The following is an 18,963-nucleotide window of genomic DNA, read 5'->3' on the forward strand; positions in this document are numbered from 1 at the left end:
CCTCTGCTATAAAGTATCTATGGTTCATGACCACCACCAACAGAACTAGCCGTATCCGTATTTCCGCCTTTTACTCTCTACGTAAATTAGTCTCTCTGTACTGTATACTGTATACAGTTCCCAGTAGATATGATGAAACGAGAAGGAACGTTGAACGCTGTGATCTCGAAAACTATAAGAGCTAGGGAGTTTGGATTTCAGATTAAGACTAGTTTCAATGCTCGGACTAATAGTGCTTTATCTGAAGCTTCCAAGAATATGATTTGTCAGGTTACATAAACTTCGACATGCTAAAGCTAGCTTTCTTTCTTGTTCTACAATTTATGATTTATGAAATTTACATATATAATCGCTGTTTCCAATCCATTAAAATAATTACATTTAATTTGCGTGTTTATTATATATATATAGCCAGAGCTTACACTGACCACCGAAGGTCTTTGCAGGCCTAACTTAGTAGAAATGGCCATAATTATTATGCGAGAGGGAGAGAAAACGAGACACCTTTACGAAGTAAATAAAATATAAAATGTTTTCAGTGTATTTATTATGAAAGACAGTGTAGACAGCTTAGAATATAAGCCATAAGTTAAACGTAAAAGCGGCAGTTAAGTGCAAAAAGTGCTGAGCTAAGAACATAAGCTTAATATAAATTGATTCGGGATTCGATCTGCCGCTTTAGTTAGTTTAGTTAGCCCGCCTAGAGGTTACTACCAGGAAAACTCTTCCAGAAATGTATCTTTCCTTAATTATAGGAGCTGTGGTCCTAATCCTGGTCTGGGACTTTTTTCGCAAACTCCAACGGTCTGCCATTCTTAAGAGGTCAAAGATCTCGGGACCCCCTACGATCCCGGTACTGGGCAATGTTCTGCAGGCCTTAAGTTTGGGCCCTGACAGTGAGTTTTGCACATCATTATTCCAACTGCGTTTATTAGAGGATAACAATCGCACCTATCTAGATTACATCCACTTCTTTGGCGACAATTTCAATAAATATGGTAAAACCTTTCGCACCTGGATACTGGGCGAGTGCATGATTTACACCAAGGATCTCAAGTACTTTGAGGCTATTCTTAGCAGTAGCACCCTGTTGGAAAAGGCTCAGCTCTACCGATTTATGCGTGAGGTCCTTGGCGATGGACTCATCTTAAGAACGGGATCCAAATGGGCTTCTCGGAGAAAGGTTCTCACACCAGCCTTTCACTTTAAATGCCTCGAGAACTTTGTGGAGATAATGGATAGAAATAGTGGAATTATGGTGGAGAAACTGAGAGAGGTTGCTGACGAGAACACACCCGTGGATCTGTCCAAATATGTTTACTTGGCAGCTCTTGATGTGATTACAGGTATATATATTAAGAAAATTATATTACAAGTTGTATTGAAACATATTCCTGTCCAAAAAAAATTTAATTAGAGGCCGCCATGGGGGTCCGAGTGAACGCCCAGAATGATCCTAACTGCGTCTACAGTAAGGCGGTCAAAAGGTGGTTTGCTAATAGCTACATAGAATATCCCCTCTGAAGTCAGCATCTTTTGCAGTGTGGTCTCTATCGAGTCGAACCGTTTGTCAAGTGTTACGCAGCGCTATAACTGGCTTTTTCCGCTGGCGGCCCCTTTGGTTTATCGGCGATTGCAAAGAGGTATACGTATTATGAAAGACTTTACAAACAAGGTCATTCGCGAAAGGAGAGCGATTCTAGAGCGGTCAAGGGCCGACGGTAGCTACCAACCGCTGAGTAAGTGTTCTGAGCCATCAATAAATTACCGAAAATATATTTATTATCTTCTAGGTCTGGACTATGATGATATCGGTCGCAAATCTAAAATGACCCTACTGGACATCCTGCTGCAAGCCACTATTGATAATAAGCCCCTAACCGACGAGGATATTCGCGAGGAGGCTACCACCTTCATACTGGGGGGAGATGACACCACCACCAGTGGGGTGTCCCATGCCTTACGGGTCATTTCAAGGCATCCTGAAGTGCAGAAGTGCGTATACGAGGAGCTCCTGGCTGTCCTGGGTCAGGATCCCAACACTCCAGTGACCCAATCCCAATTACTGGATCTGAAATATCTCGACTGCGTGATCAAGGAAACAATGCGTTTGCATCCACCAGTTCCCATACTCGGAAGATACATCCCCGTGGACTTGCACGTTGGGGATAAAACCATTCCCGGCAATACAAGCATTGCATTAATGCCGTACTATGTCTATCGAGATCCGGAGTACTTTCCTGATCCTCTAACTTTTAAGCCGGAACGATGGATGAATGGGAAAGAGGCTTCTCTTGCTAGCTTTGCCTACATTCCTTTTAGTTCAGGACCCAAGAACTGCATAGGAAAAAAGTTCGCCAACCTCGAAATGAAAACGTTTATTAGTAAGGTCATACGACATTTCGAACTATTTCCGCTTGGTGAGGAACTTAGGACTACATATACATTTGTATTGAGTTCCTCGTCGGGATACAATGTGGGTCTTAGGCCTAGAAAAACGATTAAATAAAAAAGATTTATTTATTTTACATTACTTTCCAGATCTAGAAAAAAATTGAATTCTTATCGATTCACGGCCATAATAGAGTGAAATTTATAATATAAGTAATGATCGGATAAATACAGGTTCTTTATTTTGGATCCTTTTTTTTACTTTTTACTTTTTTACTACTTATATTTGAATATATATTTTAGAAATGTTTTATTGGATGCTCTTATACATTATATTATTACAGGTATATATATTTAAAAAACAAGAAAGATGGAGAATGGATGTCCGAATTTCACAATTTTTGGCATGAATATGGTTATTGATAATAAAAAGCAAAATCCCATTTACACTTTTACAAAATTTGTAAAGGATTTATATTTTCCGGGATCTCAGCGTTCATAAGGACAGACAGACAGACGGAAAGACGGACAAGGCTAGTTCGCCTCGGGTAGTGATTCTAATCAAGAAGAAGAATATTACTTATAGGGTCGAAAAAGTTTTCCTCACCATTTAGATAATTCCAAACGAATGTAATGTAACCTTTTGATGATTTGTAATTGATTTCAATGAAGAGCCAAATGGGGAGTAGTGAAGTGATTTACTTCTTTTCGCTTTTTTTCAAGGAATTTAAAACACATGCCTACACGTTGTTCAACTTTTTTTTAATGGGTGAAGGGTTTCCATGACAAGCTGTAAATGGGTTGGTGTACCCATGACCAATCCATTCCCGCGGGGCTACCGAGGTGTCAGGCCATTACGTATTTATATTTGCAGAGTTTTTACCTCAAGGCTGATTCTGTCTGTATGTGCTCTATCTAATGGCTTGATTCTTTTGTTTATTTGGGCCCAACGCAAACCAGAGCCCCACAGACGCACACATGTTTGGTCTGCTCCCTTTCATATTTTGAACGTTTCTCGACTGCATTTTGATTAAGTAGAAAATTTAATTTGTTAACATTTGAACTGGTGCGCTACTCCCCAGTTGCGTTGGCCATGTAAATGGAATCGAACAGAACTCGGAACGCATAAATCAAAACAGCATTGACAGCATTTGGGGCATATTTTTTGTTTATTTTTCAGTGATAAAGCGTGATCTGGGGGCGGCCCGAAAGCAGTTTATCAAAATACTTGTCAGTTACTTAGTGGCCTATCGGCAGAATGTGCGTATCTGTGCGACCGACTGTGTTGCAATTAAGAGAAATTGCTGGCCAACGGACATAAATAGAAATTAAAAGCGCAACGCGAATGATATTACACCATTAAATGCGCCATTTAAGTGCAAGACGACAAGGCGGCGATTTAATTACAGCAAATTGCCAAGATGTTTCGACACGGTCCGATGTTCAGGGGAGTTGGCAATGCGTTAATCCAATTTGTGTGCCATTAGATGACCCACATTGAAAGTGGGCAAGTGGACAAATGTGCGAATGGGAAGCGGAGATGCACAGATGGAAGGATACGGATGACCAGGGTAATTGCGCTGGACGGAGCTTGGGGTTCCAAGCATTGGCAATGTCAAGGTAACCAGTTTTGATTACAACCTGGAACACGTCTTCGCCTCCATATCGCTGACATAATTGGCAATGACTTCGTGTCTGGTTAGAGTGCAACACACGGAGAAAAAGTCATAACCAGATGACCTTTTAAGATTGAGGGTTTTTGGATTTTGGAAACGTACAATTCTAGTAAAACATTTTTACATGAATTAATATTTACTACTTTTTTTTTTTGGGAATCAAATACTTTTTTTGTATTTAAGCAATTTTAATATTTAAAGCTTCAATATATAAATTTTTAAAGGTTTGATCGGTTGAATTTACAACGGTATAAATAGTTTTGTTCATTGATGGGGATTTATGAGAATTATGGGACTTAATATTTTTTCATTTACCCAATTAAATTAGTTTTATATTTTAAAAATATTTTTGTATTTAATACAAAAGGGCTTTAAAAAGTACACTAATCCAAAGAGTATAAATGTATTAAAAACTATGATTGGAACCATTCTCTGAACTATTTTTCTCTGTGCAAAGTCATACGTTCTGACTGCAGGATATCCGTCTCACAGAATTTCATAATTTCGTGAAAATGGTCCCTGCTCCGAGCCTAGGCACTTGACTTGATTGATTGCCAACTCAGAGACTGCCAGTCGAAAGCCATTTCGACTCGAGCTGAGCCCACGGAAGAGACGACTGCAACTCCTGGGCTATCCGTGAGTACGTGTATCTGTATCTAAGCCAGTTGTTCCATATGTGGGTCGTCGATTCGCCGTCGTCAGTGCAAATTTACACAGATATTTGCATGAGTCTGGCATATTACACTGAAAGAGAAGAGGAGTGGCAGGGTATGACAACATGGGGATGGGTGATCGATTAGGTTGCTGTTAAAGTGATTACACGGCTGTGGTAACTGACCACTCAACTATGCCAGTCGTCAACTGATATCTTTACAACATCTTTACAACAGGGGAAGGGCAAATAAATGTTGTAAGCTTAATATAACTTTAAGTATTTATAATATTAGGAATATTTGATAAAAAATAAATAGCATTTTTTATAATATTCACATAAGATAAAAAAAAAAGTTGTTGTAGATGGTATACTTTAAGTCTCAAAAATATAAATATTTATGAGCTTTAAAGAATTTTTATATAAAAAACTAATTGAAGCAACTTTCTTGAATAGATAATTTTATACCTGGCGCTCAATAGTGTATATCAAAAGCATTTTAAAGACTAATTTAAAAACATTTACGAATAAAATAATAAGTTAATAAATAGCACTTAGCAATGGTCTTTTAATGAAATATTTTTCTTCTTAACGCCAGGTAAATACTTCTTATTTTAAATTCATCCATAACATTTAATTTAAATTTGATTGAACATAAAATATTACGTTATATTTATAGAACATTTATAATCTTTTAACTTTTACGTAAGGTTCTGTGTTAGAGTGCCCTAGGGTATCCCCAACTGCTTTCGTTCCCTGCCTTTGTTTTTCCATTACTCGACTGGAGCAGATGTCGTTGGCACATGAGTCTGACTTCGACTTCACTTGAAGCCCCCGAAACCCACTCCCCCATTAATCTCCCTCTGCCCCCAGAAGTGTCGAGGGGTAAATGACTCCAATTTGATTTGTTTGGGTTGCCTGGGCTCTGCCATTGATGCTTGTTTGTGTTGAATTAAAATCGCTTTTTGGACTGGGAGCTGTCTAGTCGGTAAGCTGCTCCCAGGCGCCCAATCTGACATACATGTATATATAGCACACATGCATGTACGTACATTTAGACTCACGTTCAACACATATAGATAGGCCTGTGTGCATTGTATAAATTGTAAATTGTCTTTATCAATTTGAAGTGCTAGGCGGATTATTTATGCAACTTGCCATGAATATTTTCATAGATAAAGTGCGTAAATTCGCTGTTCTCATGTCTCAGCTGCAGTTTCAATTCGAATCTCAAGTTTTTGGGTCACTTTGGGCTTAAATTACGCACTGCAGACCATGGGCAGAGATTGGTGGCCGTTGAAATATTTAAATGCTCCGCCGCTGACAACTTCATTTGAGTGGAAGTGTAAGATTGGCTGGGGAAGTGGGAAATCGAGGGTCTGCATTCGAGACTGTCATTATAGGCGGTAATATTGAAGTAGGGGTTAATGATACGTGTTTTAAAAATGTAAATACATTCTATTAATAGCTAGCACTAGATAGTTATGCTTACAATTTAAAAGCTAGCATTAAGAAATGCTACCAGGATGCTGTTTACTTATTTATTTTTGCAGAATTTTGATCCAGTTTTAGTTTTCTTTTTAAGTATACATCTTAATATCGAACTGATAACGCCTGGTGGTCAACTACGAAATAACAAAATTAGGGCAAACAATGGAGGGGATTAAAGCAGGAAGCTGCCCGCACAATGGGCAATCAGCGGAGGTCCTCCTCCCTCGTCCTTCGACCTTGTGCCCCTCCCCATTTCCAATGGTTTTAACATCCCACCCCCTTTTTCTGCTCTAATTGCACTTCCTTTGTGCGTGCTGGTTGTTTGTTATTGTCGGGGCGTGAGTTCTTCGACAGCAAAACAGGATTTCCCCATCCAGGATTTCCCTGCCCGTCCATCGGTCACTTTCACCACACAAAATTGTTTCCATTCGCATTAGGAATCGAACTGGTAATCGCTTTATAATACCGGGCCACCGCAGAAATTTTGCGCAAAAACATTAGCAGCTGGCCGAAAAAGATCACACATCCCCCTCAAATCAAATGAAGCGCATCTAAGCCTTTAGCTACTGTCCCATAAAAATCTCTACGCATTCTTGTGGATATTTACACGCCCTGGGATTTGGCACTCATTCGAATTGCTTCATTTTGAACTTTTACTGTGTTTATGGGTCGTTTTTAATTAGTTTTTGTTATTTTTTGTCCCAAAAATTCATTGGTAACCCCTTTTTCCGCCTGCTAACGCTAAACATTTTTGACATATTTATGGTGTAGATTTCTGCGCGCTTCAACACGGAAAAAGGGGTTGATTTTCAGACTGTTCGAAAAGTAGTTTGCACTTGATAACTCACAACCTGGAAATGTGTTAAAGGGACCAAAAGGGAAAAGGTACCATAAATCCAAAGAAATGGCTCTGCTGATCGATTTACTTTCTCTACTGAAAATATTACGTTTTCATTTCATTTTTTTCGGGGTCAAAGGCAATCATAATTTTGTATTTACTTTGCGAAATTATGTTTGTTTTACTTCCCTGCAAGCATTTTCTATCGCGGAAGGCACTATAAAGTGACTTCTAGAAGATGAAAACGATCGTCCGCGATATCGCATTCGGATCGCGGAAGTGACTCCCGTCGGGAAGAAATGTGCCACTTCGGCGACACTTCTAGATCCGAATGCGATATCGCCGAAGTAACTTCTGGAAGTGTCGCCGAAGTCACTCCTAGAAGTGTCGCCGAAGTGGCACATTTCTTCCCGAAGGGAGTCACTCCCGCGATCCGAATGCGATATCGCCGAAGTAACTTCTGGAAGTGTCGCATTAGTCACTTATGGAAGTCACTCAAAAGTGACTTTACATATGCCTGTAGAAGATACCTAGAAGAGTCTTTCCCAATTGGAAAACCTTAAATAAAAACATATTTTTTTTACTTTTAATATTTTGCATTTATTTTTTGTATACGTGCTTTGTCCGCTTGTATACACGGTCCTGGCATGTAGGAAATTTTGCTGAACAATGTTATTTAGGTCCAGCTCCTTCGACATAAGAAATTTTCTAATAACCATTTCTAAAAGAAACAGAAACAACAATTGTTCTTTGTTCAGTCAAAGTAAAAATAAAGTAAAATACATTACCTTTTACAATGAAATATGTTGAGAATCGTTGGATGCTGGGTTTCTCCGCAGTTACACGCCAAGTAATGTCCACAGCTAGCTTGTCCGTAAAAAGGTTTAAATAATCGTACATCTCACTATAAACACGTAATTTCGCACGCTTTGTTGGGGGGACATTTAAATATTTTAAGCAATTAAAAACATTTAGAAAGAAACAAAGCTATATTTTTAAAACGCACAAATTTGATACAAAACTGCACTGTCCACAGAAAAATCACGCGACGAACTGACGCTCGGGCGAAAAATAACGGCGTGGGTCAAAAGGAAAACCGAAAAAATTTTTAGAAAAAACGGAAAATTACCGCGACCTCTTTTTATCGCGTGTTTTACTCACTACTATCGTCTTTCTATCGCGCAGAAGTGTCTTAGAAGATACTTCTTCGTGATCCCGACCCTTTTTGTTTTTGTAAAATGTGTACTATCGTCTTTCTATCGTCCAGAAGTGACTCAGAAGTTACTTCCACGCGATATATGTATATTTTGTTTTTGTAAAATGTGTACTATCGCCTTTCTATCGCGCAGAAGTGTCTCAGAAGTTACTTCTTCGCGATCCCGACCCTTTTTGTTTTTGTAAAATGTGTACTATCGCCTTTCTATCGTCCAGAAGTGACTAAGAAGTGACTTCTACGCGATATATGTATATTTTGTTTTTGTAAAATTTGTTCTATCGCCTTTCTATCCCGCAGAAGTTACTAAAAAGTGACTTCTGGACGACAGGCGATAGAAATATCGCCCTTTTGCTTGCAGGGTTTGGGCGTGACTGTATTTGAGTGTGTGTGTGTATTTTTAGGTGCAAAAAGAAAGGAAATTACATTCCTCAATCCAAGAATAAATATTGATTATAAGTCAGAATGAAGCAAAATAATTATAAAGAGCGATGTCTTCAGATAACAGCTTTTTTTAGGCACAGAAATATTTGGTAACAAAATGGCTTTCGGACAATAATTATAAGACTATTTATATTGCAAATTGCTTACCTTTTTTTTAAATTCCTTGAAGTGCGCGTAAATTTTAATACGCTCTACTTAACCCTCACAATATTGACACTGAGGTAATCTTATCTGCTGTCATCTTCAAATTTTCCCGGTACTTGAGATGATGTTAAGGTTAGGTACTACCAACTATGTAGATCAGGGTTTTACTAGGTGCCATTTTTTGTGTCAGTTGCCTCCTTGTTTTGACTGTACTTCGTCGGCAGCTGGTACTTTGCCTGGATGACTACATAAAAACTGAATTGCAGCGGCTACTTGAAAATGGGAACGGGGCGTGAAATTTTCACTATCTGTCTATCTGTCTTTTTTTCCAGTCCAACGTTCGCACGTGCAGCGACTGCCGAGATAATGACATTTGACATATTGTGAATCGCTTACGAATGACGAATGTGTTGTTGTGCCATCGCTGCGACACTTTCAAGTACAGTGGCTCCTGGCTCCTGCGGCGGAACAAAACCCAAAAACAGGAGACCATCACTTCACGCAGGCGCAACTGTCACGGGCAATTTGTCACAAATCAAAACGAAAGCAAAGCTAAGCCCGGAAGTGAGCCAAAAGGGGTGACTACCCATCCGGGGGCTGCGCAGGCGCAGCTACAGATACAGATACTGTATCTGAATCCTTGTCTCTTCCTGGGCGTTGTGTAATCCATCAAATGGCATTCGGCACGCTTCGCTTTCCGCTGACGAAGCGTGTCAGAGAAACGCCTACCAGCTGGTTCGGCTGGAAATTATCCTTCCTACACAAGAACAAATAGTAACCGTTTTCTTGGTACTTAAAATAAATTTGTTGAACGGAGAATTTCGTTTCGTCTTAAATTTTTACAAGTCCTTAAGCTTTCTTTCATAATTTAAGAAAGTTCTCACTACATATATACGTTTAACAGATTTTTAAAAAATAATTTTAGAATGTTAAAGGTTTTTCGATTTTTTTTCGGTTTAAAACTATAAGGCAATTTTTATAAATTATAAAAAAGTTTGTATTGATTTTACCAAATTTGTAGTGCTTTTAACTTTATTAAATATTACAGTTTAGTTAACTATTAACATAAAACTTAATCTACAAAAAAAGCCTATGTGAAATTTATAATAATGATCGTAATATTTTTGTTTTTACTGATACTGGATCTGTTATTTTTTTCCCTGTAGGAACCTCCATCCTGTGCCAGTTCTAATGGCTCGTAAAATTTCGTAGCTCGTGCCATAAAAATCATCGACCTGAAGACTTCCTCCTGATTTTGTTGTGACACAATGCAAGAGGTAGAAAGAGGATTTTATGTGCTCGTAACTTGCCCTAATTAAATGCAATTAGTCGGGCCGAGCGACCAGCTGGCAGGACCTCTTCTCAATTAGCCCGAAAAATGCATAAAAAATTTATATGCATTTCGTAAGTGTCACAAAAAAATCATAAAAATGAAACAAAATTTCAGTTACTTTTATGTGATTTTATTTTAGATGCCCTAGAGCGGGTCACAAGGGTTTTTCTACCCCCTCCATCCCTTTATTTTTCCCTTTCAATGCATTTTCTATGCAAAATACAAAGAATTTTCATCTACACGTTTTTTAATGTGTTTTTTATGAATATTTTGGTTCGTTACACGCCTAATGACAGTTGATGTTTATGGGGAACACACCCCGTGGGCACAAACACATAAATCAAGCAAAGCCATTGCCTAGATTTCTGAATATGCACCTCTACATAGTGAATTTGAAATCAAAGAAGCATTTTTGCCGCCTCACTGCGGACCTTGACTTGCCCCAAGCCAACGAAGACGAGAACTCGCCCTGTCATCAGCTGAGGTGAGCCTCACCTTTTAATTAATTAACAGCAAAAAGGTTACTCATTTGTTTACCATGTGCCCCCTCAGATTTTCACCTTAAACTGTGTGCATAATTAGACAAAGATGCGCCCCGAATAATGAGTCACGTGTGGTGTTATAACACCCCACCCACTTGGCAAAGCCCACGTGCTATTTTGTAACTCAAGGTTAGGCTCAAATGAACCCAAATGAACTCTGGACTTGCCTATCTCGGGAAAGAAGAAAAACACTTTATTGGAAGGAAGAGAATATCCAACTACTTTGTAAAAGTCGTCTTCAACATTCTTGTGAAACTGGTTTCGTTCTAATGAATAAAAGAATTTCAAGTATGGTAAAAATGAAACTTGAGAAACTGAAAGCAAGGCAGATTGATTTAATGGAGAAGAGTTAAGTGGCCTGATTAAACTGGGTAAATGTAGTGAAATTTATATTCGCTTTAGCAAATTCTTTTCACTTGACTTTAAGCTCTACAAATATTCCCTTATAATATTTCCATGGTACAGATATCGTTACTCCCCACACAAAAATAGTTATTGAGATCAACCAACGCCCAGCACTTTGCAACTCCATTTAAATTCGTTTCCACCCGTTTCCCGCCCCTGAAAACTATCAAATGTTTGCCAAAGGAAAACCAACTTGCAAGGCAAACAGCACTTGAGACTTTTCTATCCGAATGGAAATTGAAATTCGTATGGAAGGCACGTTCCGGAGATATGTACATTAACATGTGTACCCACAGCTATATAGCTATAGAAGTTCATGATGCCGAGCATATTTACTTGCGGCTGTCAGGTCATAATTGAGCGAAAATTTCCATTTGCCATTGCACAAGGAATTTCCAATTAATGAAGCATTAAAAATTCGCTGCACAAAAAGATTGCAATGCGGTGATAAAAGAACCGCAGAGATAATAGAGAAACTCGCCGAGGGAAAGTTGATTGCAATCGGTAAACTGTCCCCTGATTAAGGATCATCCGCGTTGCCATTCTATTGCGAATCTATATAGAGCACTCTCCCGGCGGGGGGTTGCAAATGTATTTGCAAAAAACCGAATTCGGTTGCAAACTCTCGATGGTGGAGTGAGATACAATTCACGCTCGAAGGAATTCTCGACAAGCTGCATAATGAACTAGAATGGGTGTGAGTAGGCGATTGCCTGCACAGAGAATAAAAATGGGTCATAAAATTAGGATTCTTAAATATTACCATATAATTTATTTTCTATGTTATAATATTATAAATATATGGCTAACATTTATTCCCAGCGAAATATTTTGTTAAAAAAGTATTTTTGTGTTTGCTTTATCATGTACAAAGTACTCCAATACTAAGTACTTTAATTTAACAACTCTTTAAATATTTGTAGCTACTTTTAAACCAGGGGATTTTCCTAAGATGTATTATAATGCAAATGGAAAACTAAATTATATATTCCAAATTGGAAATGTATAATTTAAGGTCTTCGTGCTTTTCTTTTAACAATTAATTTAACTGTGCTACAACATAAATAGATAATACATTATACAGATAGAAAATATGAAAATTAAGTAGACAGTCTTCATAAGTTTTTACCCAAAAAGAATGCCACATACTAGAAACAACAACTTTATACATTTTCCTGCGTGCACTTTAGCAGCCAAAACATTCCATTTTCGATTAACGAATATATCAATTTATACAAAACTATTTAAACGATCCATTCTCCGCTGTCAGAAAACGCCGATTCGACTCCCTTCCTGCCACCTCTCTTCATTAGAAGCCGTAAACGTGGGAGCCGCGACTGCCGGCCATATATCAATCTCAGGCCCAATCTCGCTAGGAATATCAATCCTAAAATCCAAGCCCAAGACCCATGGCAAAGCGTGCCACCGGCGGCAAACAACAAAAACGAATTGGCTTAAATGAAATTGGTGCAATTTTGATTGATTTATAATTGAATGTGAATTGTTGATAAGATTATGATAAACGACATTCACATCTACGGGTATGGTATGGAGTGGTATGGAGAGTATGCCAGTGAGCCTGCCTTGGGGACCGCAAAAATTATGTGAAAATTGAAAACAGGTTAACCCACTGAAGCCCCTGGAGAGTGAGGGATCCGGAGGGGAGTCCACTTCATCGATCGTCCATCGCTGGCGTCGGCGGCATTGCCAATTTGATGGCATTCGCTTCTCGTTTGTCGCCAGTCCAAGGGGACGGAAAACCCAGTCGGGGGAAAAAGAGAACTCATTCGGAATATTGAAACTGCAATACACTTCTGTCATATTTAACTCAATAATAATTACTTAAGAAAATAAGTAGGATCTGCGTTTATATAGCCTTGGTGCAAGAAATGACAAGTATATTCATCACCAAGTATATTCATCACCAAAACAAAACAAAAGTACTATATATTTTAAGAAAAATAAAAAAATTTTTTAAAAAATGTTGCTTTGATTTTTATGCTTAAAAAATGTAGATATTCTTATATTCCAAGATTTTTATTAACTTAGTTTCATCGGGTAAAAATAAATTCAGAGATCTAGAATACCTTTATCAATGTTTTTTAGCCCTTTCGTAATTAATACCGTAGGTTATCTGTTCTCCTACATTTCAAGAATATACCTTTGAAGGCCAAAACCAATTTTCCAACCATAGAGTATAGACGTCAAATAAGTATCGTCGTCGAATTGGTTTCAAATGCATAATTTTCGTTTCATATCGATGGCGATTTGCATTTTTGTCGCTTTTGTGGCTGGCTTTATGCATAATAAAATCAATAAACGCACATTGAAAACTGCATATCAATGCGGAGTTCGATTCGTATCGCTTTTGCCTCAATTTCAGACCGCGGCACAGTGCTCGACAAAAGTCTTGTTTTTGAAGGCGACATTTAATTGCCTGCGATTGGCTGGGTGGAAGGGGTATTTCTTGGCGGATTTAGTGCGTGGAGTTGTAATTTTTTTTGTCACTAGGAAATGCAGTTGATGTGAGTTAAGAGCCGAAATGCAGGCCGAGCTTAATTTAAACAGGAAATTATGAATGTTGACTGCAATTTGTTTATGCAGCTGCCGAGTCCGGCCCCCCCAATAACCCCCTACTTCCTCAATGACCGAGCAAGATTGGGCGAAAAGTATGGGACGATAAAGTTAATTTACTCCGTACGGTGTCTTGTGTTTGGTCGTTGTTTTGATGGCGAATATTTCACGCTACTTGCAGTCTGCAGTGGCAGGCGGAGTCGGTCAAAAGGTGCCTCCGATCAGCGTCTGTCATGCATCATTAGCGGGCTCAAAGGCAACCGATCTGGGTCCAATACGAATGTTCACATATATGTACATTGTCTCGACAAGCTGCAAAGTCCATAATTAGTCATGTGCGTCGCCCGTCAGTCGTACGCCTGCTGACAGATGTCCTGATCTATTCTTATTGCATATGGAGTGGTAGAATGGTGGTATCGTATCGGAACAATAAGAAAATTGCATTTATGGGCAGGGGGTCGCCGAAGGTTATTAGTCATTGATATGCGCTTTTGTAAGCCGCACCTTCAGCATGTGTATCTGGGTCTGGGTCTGGCTCTTTCTTTATGTCGATTCGATTTCCCAGTTGTCTGTCTATTAACAAAGGTTCTGTTCACATGCGGTAAGGGTTACTTACAGCAAATTATCAATGCTTGAGGTGGGAGTGGTTCCTCGGAGTGCCCATGGAGAGGAAAACTGGCTGGGGCTTAAAGAAAAACTCATCGGTTTAAGATAATTTAAAAAAAAACTTTAAAACCAAAAGAAGAAATTCACAAATTTTCGAAAAGGTTATATCTGTCTGGGTTAATTTATATCAGTTTGTGAAATTGGGAACAAACATTTTAAAATGTCAGACAATCTGACAGACATAAAAATATTAATGGGAAAAAGGATTTACCATTCATTTATTTGTTTCAGAAAAGATGACAGCATTTATTTATTTATTTCCGAAAGGTGATGGTTTTGGAAAAGATGACAGCATTTATTTCTTTATTTCCGAAAGGTGATAGTTATGGAAAATGTTATTTACCACTTCCTTTTTTATTTCGGACATGGTGATAGCTATCTTGGTAAATATTATATCAATTTGAAAAATGACAGGCAGTCTGTTTAATTTTCCTTTTCATACTACGCAATGTGACGAGTTTTTCCTAATGACTTTGCAAACAACATTAGCGGGCTCTAAACTATAGGCGCTAATAATCACGGTATTTGGATACTTCGCCATGGCACTTATGCTTCAAACGCTATGTCAGTAATTTCATTTTTTCCGTACCCCCAAATGACGGCACAGTGAACACTCATTAGGCACACGCCAAACAAGCTGCGCACCATTCACCCGGACACTTTTACTCATTTTACCCAGGATGCCACACTTTGTTGAACTATCGCCATCTAATGTCCAGTCCGACAATCCAACAATCCAACAATCCAACAGCCAATTAATTACCCTCGAGAAACAAAAAGTCACTAAATCATTTTGAACTTGACATTCGGAGCGAGGCGAATGCAAATGCAAATCCACATTCACATCCACATTTAAATGCCTGCCTTTCGACTCCAGGTGAGGCAATTAACGGGGGGCCTGTGGGTCTAAAATCGGTGAGTATGGCCTTTGAAACTGGTCAACCGGCTGGAGACTTTTTCCATGAAGGAAGCCAGAAAACTATATTGGCCGGCAACATGATTTAATGAGCATTTATGCAAATGATCAGACCAAATGTGTCCGACATTCTGCTCCTGCTGTTGTAACTTTCGGTGTTATCCTTTGAGCATCCTGCACGTCCTCGTAAATCATTCACAATGTGTGTTTGCATATGTGCCGAGGGGTGTGTGGGCCTTCAGATCGAATCAATAGGGACAAAAAAAAAACATACATAGGTCCCAGCCGAAAACCAAATCCGAAAACCCACAAACAAAAGAGGGACAGTGGCCGATGACACTTTTGGCTGCAATCAGGCGTAAAAAGATGCTGCCCAAAAGCAATTTTCACTTTTGGTTTTTCGGTTTTTGTTTGCGATTTTCCTTTGCGAATCGATGGGCAGTAACACAAAAAGACGAAATCAGGAAAACGGCAGGGGATCCGGAGGATGCCATCATCAATATTGCAACAATGCGAAACAATTTAGACATCAGTCTTAAGTAAACGAAAATACAGTTTAGGCATTAAGGTACCTTTTAATTATTAATTATAATATTGATAATAGGTAAGAAAATACTTTAATTCTAAATTAAATCAACTTTATAAAAACTTGACCAGCGTTAACATTAAAATATTATTTTAAAGCAATCAAATATCTTATATCAAGAAATGATTTCATGAAAATAAACATGGAAAAGCAGGTACTTCAAAAAATTTTGCTTATAAGATAAATTTATCAATCAATCTATATAAAAGTGATCTTATTATCGAAGCTCTTCGAACAGCTAATATTTTACCTAATCAAATTTTAAAATTATATTGTACTACCGAAATAAAATGGGAATCTTAAACATTATAAATAAAGAACTATAAATATTATCATATCATAAAAATATTATCATATCATATCATTTTTTTTAAATCCATTCTTAAATTTTTCGTAAATGGTGTTATATCTCGAGCATGCTCCAGAAACGCATCACATAAGGGGTGTAGCGTTTGTCTGGTCCGATCCACGGATGAATGGTCAGACACCCAAGCCGCAGTGACAATCTCCAAGCCATTTTCCCTTGGCGTCCCTTTTCCGACCTGTCCCTGTGTTTATGCGGTTGCCTTCTGGCTGCTTATTGATTTTGGTCAAGTTTTGTCTTCGTGCTGTGGTCGCTCCGAGCAGTGAAATCAATTGGAAAATGCGCTTAATGATTTTCCAAGATTTGTGCTCTTGCTCTAATGGCTAAACTGTACTTTGGAGTGGGGCATTGGGTAAGTGAGATTGCACAGAAATCCCCGATATTTGCCACACCCATTTCCTACTGTCGGAATGGAATTCATGAACAAATTTAAAGGGGGAAAACGGGCAGATGGGTTAACTTCCTTGCAGAAGGGGGTTGCACCTTTAAAAACGATACAAAATGTGCAGCCCGCTGTCCTCTGCTGGCACAATTATGTCAACTTCTTGAACCGATCCTTAAAGTTCACGTCTTAGTTCAAAATTTAGGGCGGAAGTGTGCGCCGCTTGCAATTTGAAAACGATCAAGCGTAACTCGGATGCAATGAGCCCAGTAATTATGGGTGCTTATAAAGACGGTTCGCAGCGGGGTGTTTGTGGGGTGAAGAGCCCGAACCCTTCTGGGGTCGCAGGATCTACTTGGGTCAGTCTCTGGCAAGGATCTTCAAGGATACGGGTAGATAGGCATGTTGGGTTTGCAACAGTGCACAAAGCATTGCACTCGGGGTTTCTTGATGCATTACAAAATCGTTTTGCTATTGCAATATTTTATTACATTTTTTATCCTTTGGCATCTATGGTCTCCCACTGTGACTTTAATTTCGCTAAGTATAACTTTTAAGACCTCTTTAGTTTTTCATTTTTTGATGTTACTTAAGATAGCTTAGCTGTTCTGCAATTTATTGGGATGAAAGGTAGAATGATCTAAGGTTTACAACCAAAGGGAAAAACGAATTCCGATTACAAATCACAATTCTAAAATATTTTGAATATTTTGTTTATGAAATGATTACAGTTCCTTAAAATCTTCTGAGAATTCTACCTAATTTCTTACTGTTTAAGGGATACGAAACTGTTTAAAAAACTTTAATATCCTCTCTTCTCCGAAAGACCCAAATTCAATTACTAAATTTTCAATTAATGTGATGGCCATCCTGCTGGGAAGAGATAACAAGACATTCTAATGTCCGCATATGGTCCAAAGCCGGCTCCCACACTCAGTTTAACACACTTGTAGCCCTGGGATGTGGGTCCACTCGAAATGGGGCCATTTCAATCGACTACATTAACAATATTGCCAGTGACCCGACTCAAGGAGAGGAAAGGTCCAGCGCCTAAAAGGGCACTAAACATGAAAATTATGCGTGTCCATTCGGAGTTTTGGGCTCTCTGTAACGTCACTCCATTCCATTTTATGAGCCAAGGTAAAAAGCTTTTAATGCCAGTGAAGAGAATGAGTTTTTCTGGTTTTCGATTTCCTTTTAGTTTTCGGGGCGTTTTTAGGCACGCGTCCTCGCACCTTTTTTTCCCCAAATCATTTGCAGATGAAAGTTTCAGATTGGCACAGACGATTAATATCACTTAATTAAGGTGAAAATTTAGATGCCTGACAGCTGTCAAAAGCGTATGAAACGTATCAAATGGCAGGAGAGCAACAACACAAAAAAGTAGTAAAATACAGGAAATCGAATATCATTTTTTATCCCTATTTTACGTGCAGTTTTTTTCGGGTGGTTTTTCGTCTTCGCCCAATTGCCCAATGTCGGGATTAGGGATTGTGCCGAAAACATATATTAATAGTCTCTCGGTCCCGAACAATGACAGCAATCAAATCGCATTTGCCGTTATGCCAAAAGCGGATTTTTGATAGCAATCAATCAGAAAAGAGCCCCGAAAAAACAGAACTCGCTTCTCGGATTGTTTTCCCTTGTTTTTGCCAATCGGTTTTTGTATGATTCTGGGGTGAAATCAAAGCGCATTTAACTTTTGTGGTTGTGCAAATATTCGGGAGGAGAATTTTCGCAATCTGCCATCATCATCAGCCCCTAAGCGAAAATTTTCATCTGCAATGGGCTGTCAACGAGTGTGCGAGCTGGGTTCTAAACTGGAGTTGGGATTTTGAGGAGGAGTTCTCCACAGGCCACAGACTGCAATTTAATCTGCTCTGACAAGTGTTGTCGCCCGCTGTTGTCTCTCTAAATTTTGGGGCAGCATTATAAAAGCCGGATCTGTTTGTCAAACTGCCTATTAAATTTTGTTCGGCACTGCCAAAAATATTTTTGGTTCTACAATGAAAATGTTTTATGAACTTATGAGATTTTTAGTTGGTTTGCGGAAGAAAAATGTAATCAATTACATATAATTCATAATTTTTGGCTATTCATGCTGACAAGTTTTTATTTTTTTTAGAAAATATTTCAGACTATTTTTTAAAACATTATTCTCGAATTGAAAATTGTTCTTCCGTTTACTTATCACCACTTTTTCCGAGTGTACTGCAGTCAGCTGGGCACACACTCTTATAGATAATGGACTCCGTAGCATTCACTGCACCACCGAATCGATAACAATGGACTGGTTAATTGAATTGCCCAAACCAAATGGTCTCGGTCTTTTGAATGCGTGGGTCG

General features: G+C 38.7%; 1 protein-coding gene across 2 annotated transcripts; it reads left to right on the forward strand.

Moving 5' to 3' along the window:
• The first annotated feature begins 615 nt into the window (after positions 1 to 615).
• Positions 616 to 2,771, forward strand: LOC119546707 (probable cytochrome P450 4d21). 2 transcript variants are annotated; one of them, XM_037853188.1, is made up of 6 exons: positions 616 to 681; positions 756 to 896; positions 960 to 1,346; positions 1,418 to 1,487; positions 1,543 to 1,739; positions 1,794 to 2,771. In XM_037853188.1, exons 3-6 carry the CDS (start codon positions 1,034 to 1,036, stop codon positions 2,507 to 2,509), a joined length of 1,296 nt encoding a protein of 431 aa, XP_037709116.1. In that variant the 5' UTR covers positions 616 to 681; positions 756 to 896; positions 960 to 1,033; the 3' UTR covers positions 2,510 to 2,771. The 2 variants fall into 2 exon arrangements, with proteins under 2 accessions (XP_037709116.1, XP_037709115.1); XM_037853187.1 differs by having other exon boundaries at positions 622 to 896.
• The last annotated feature ends 16,192 nt before the right edge of the window (positions 2,772 to 18,963 follow it).

This window comes from Drosophila subpulchrella, chromosome 2L (assembly GCF_014743375.2).
Source record: "Drosophila subpulchrella strain 33 F10 #4 breed RU33 chromosome 2L, RU_Dsub_v1.1 Primary Assembly, whole genome shotgun sequence".
Classification (NCBI taxonomy): domain Eukaryota; kingdom Metazoa; phylum Arthropoda; class Insecta; order Diptera; family Drosophilidae; genus Drosophila; species Drosophila subpulchrella.

Bases quoted from the DNA above. Each gene is read 5' to 3' on its own strand.
- LOC119546707 (XM_037853187.1), top strand. From the start codon at position 734: ATGTATCTTTCCTTAATTATAGGAGCTGTGGTCCTAATCCTGGTCTGG. The intron at 1,488-1,542 runs GTGGTTTGCTAA...CATCTTTTGCAG, and splicing joins TACAGTAAGGCGGTCAAAAG to TGTGGTCTCTATCGAGTCGA. The intron at 1,740-1,793 runs GTAAGTGTTCTG...ATTATCTTCTAG, and splicing joins CGGTAGCTACCAACCGCTGA to GTCTGGACTATGATGATATC.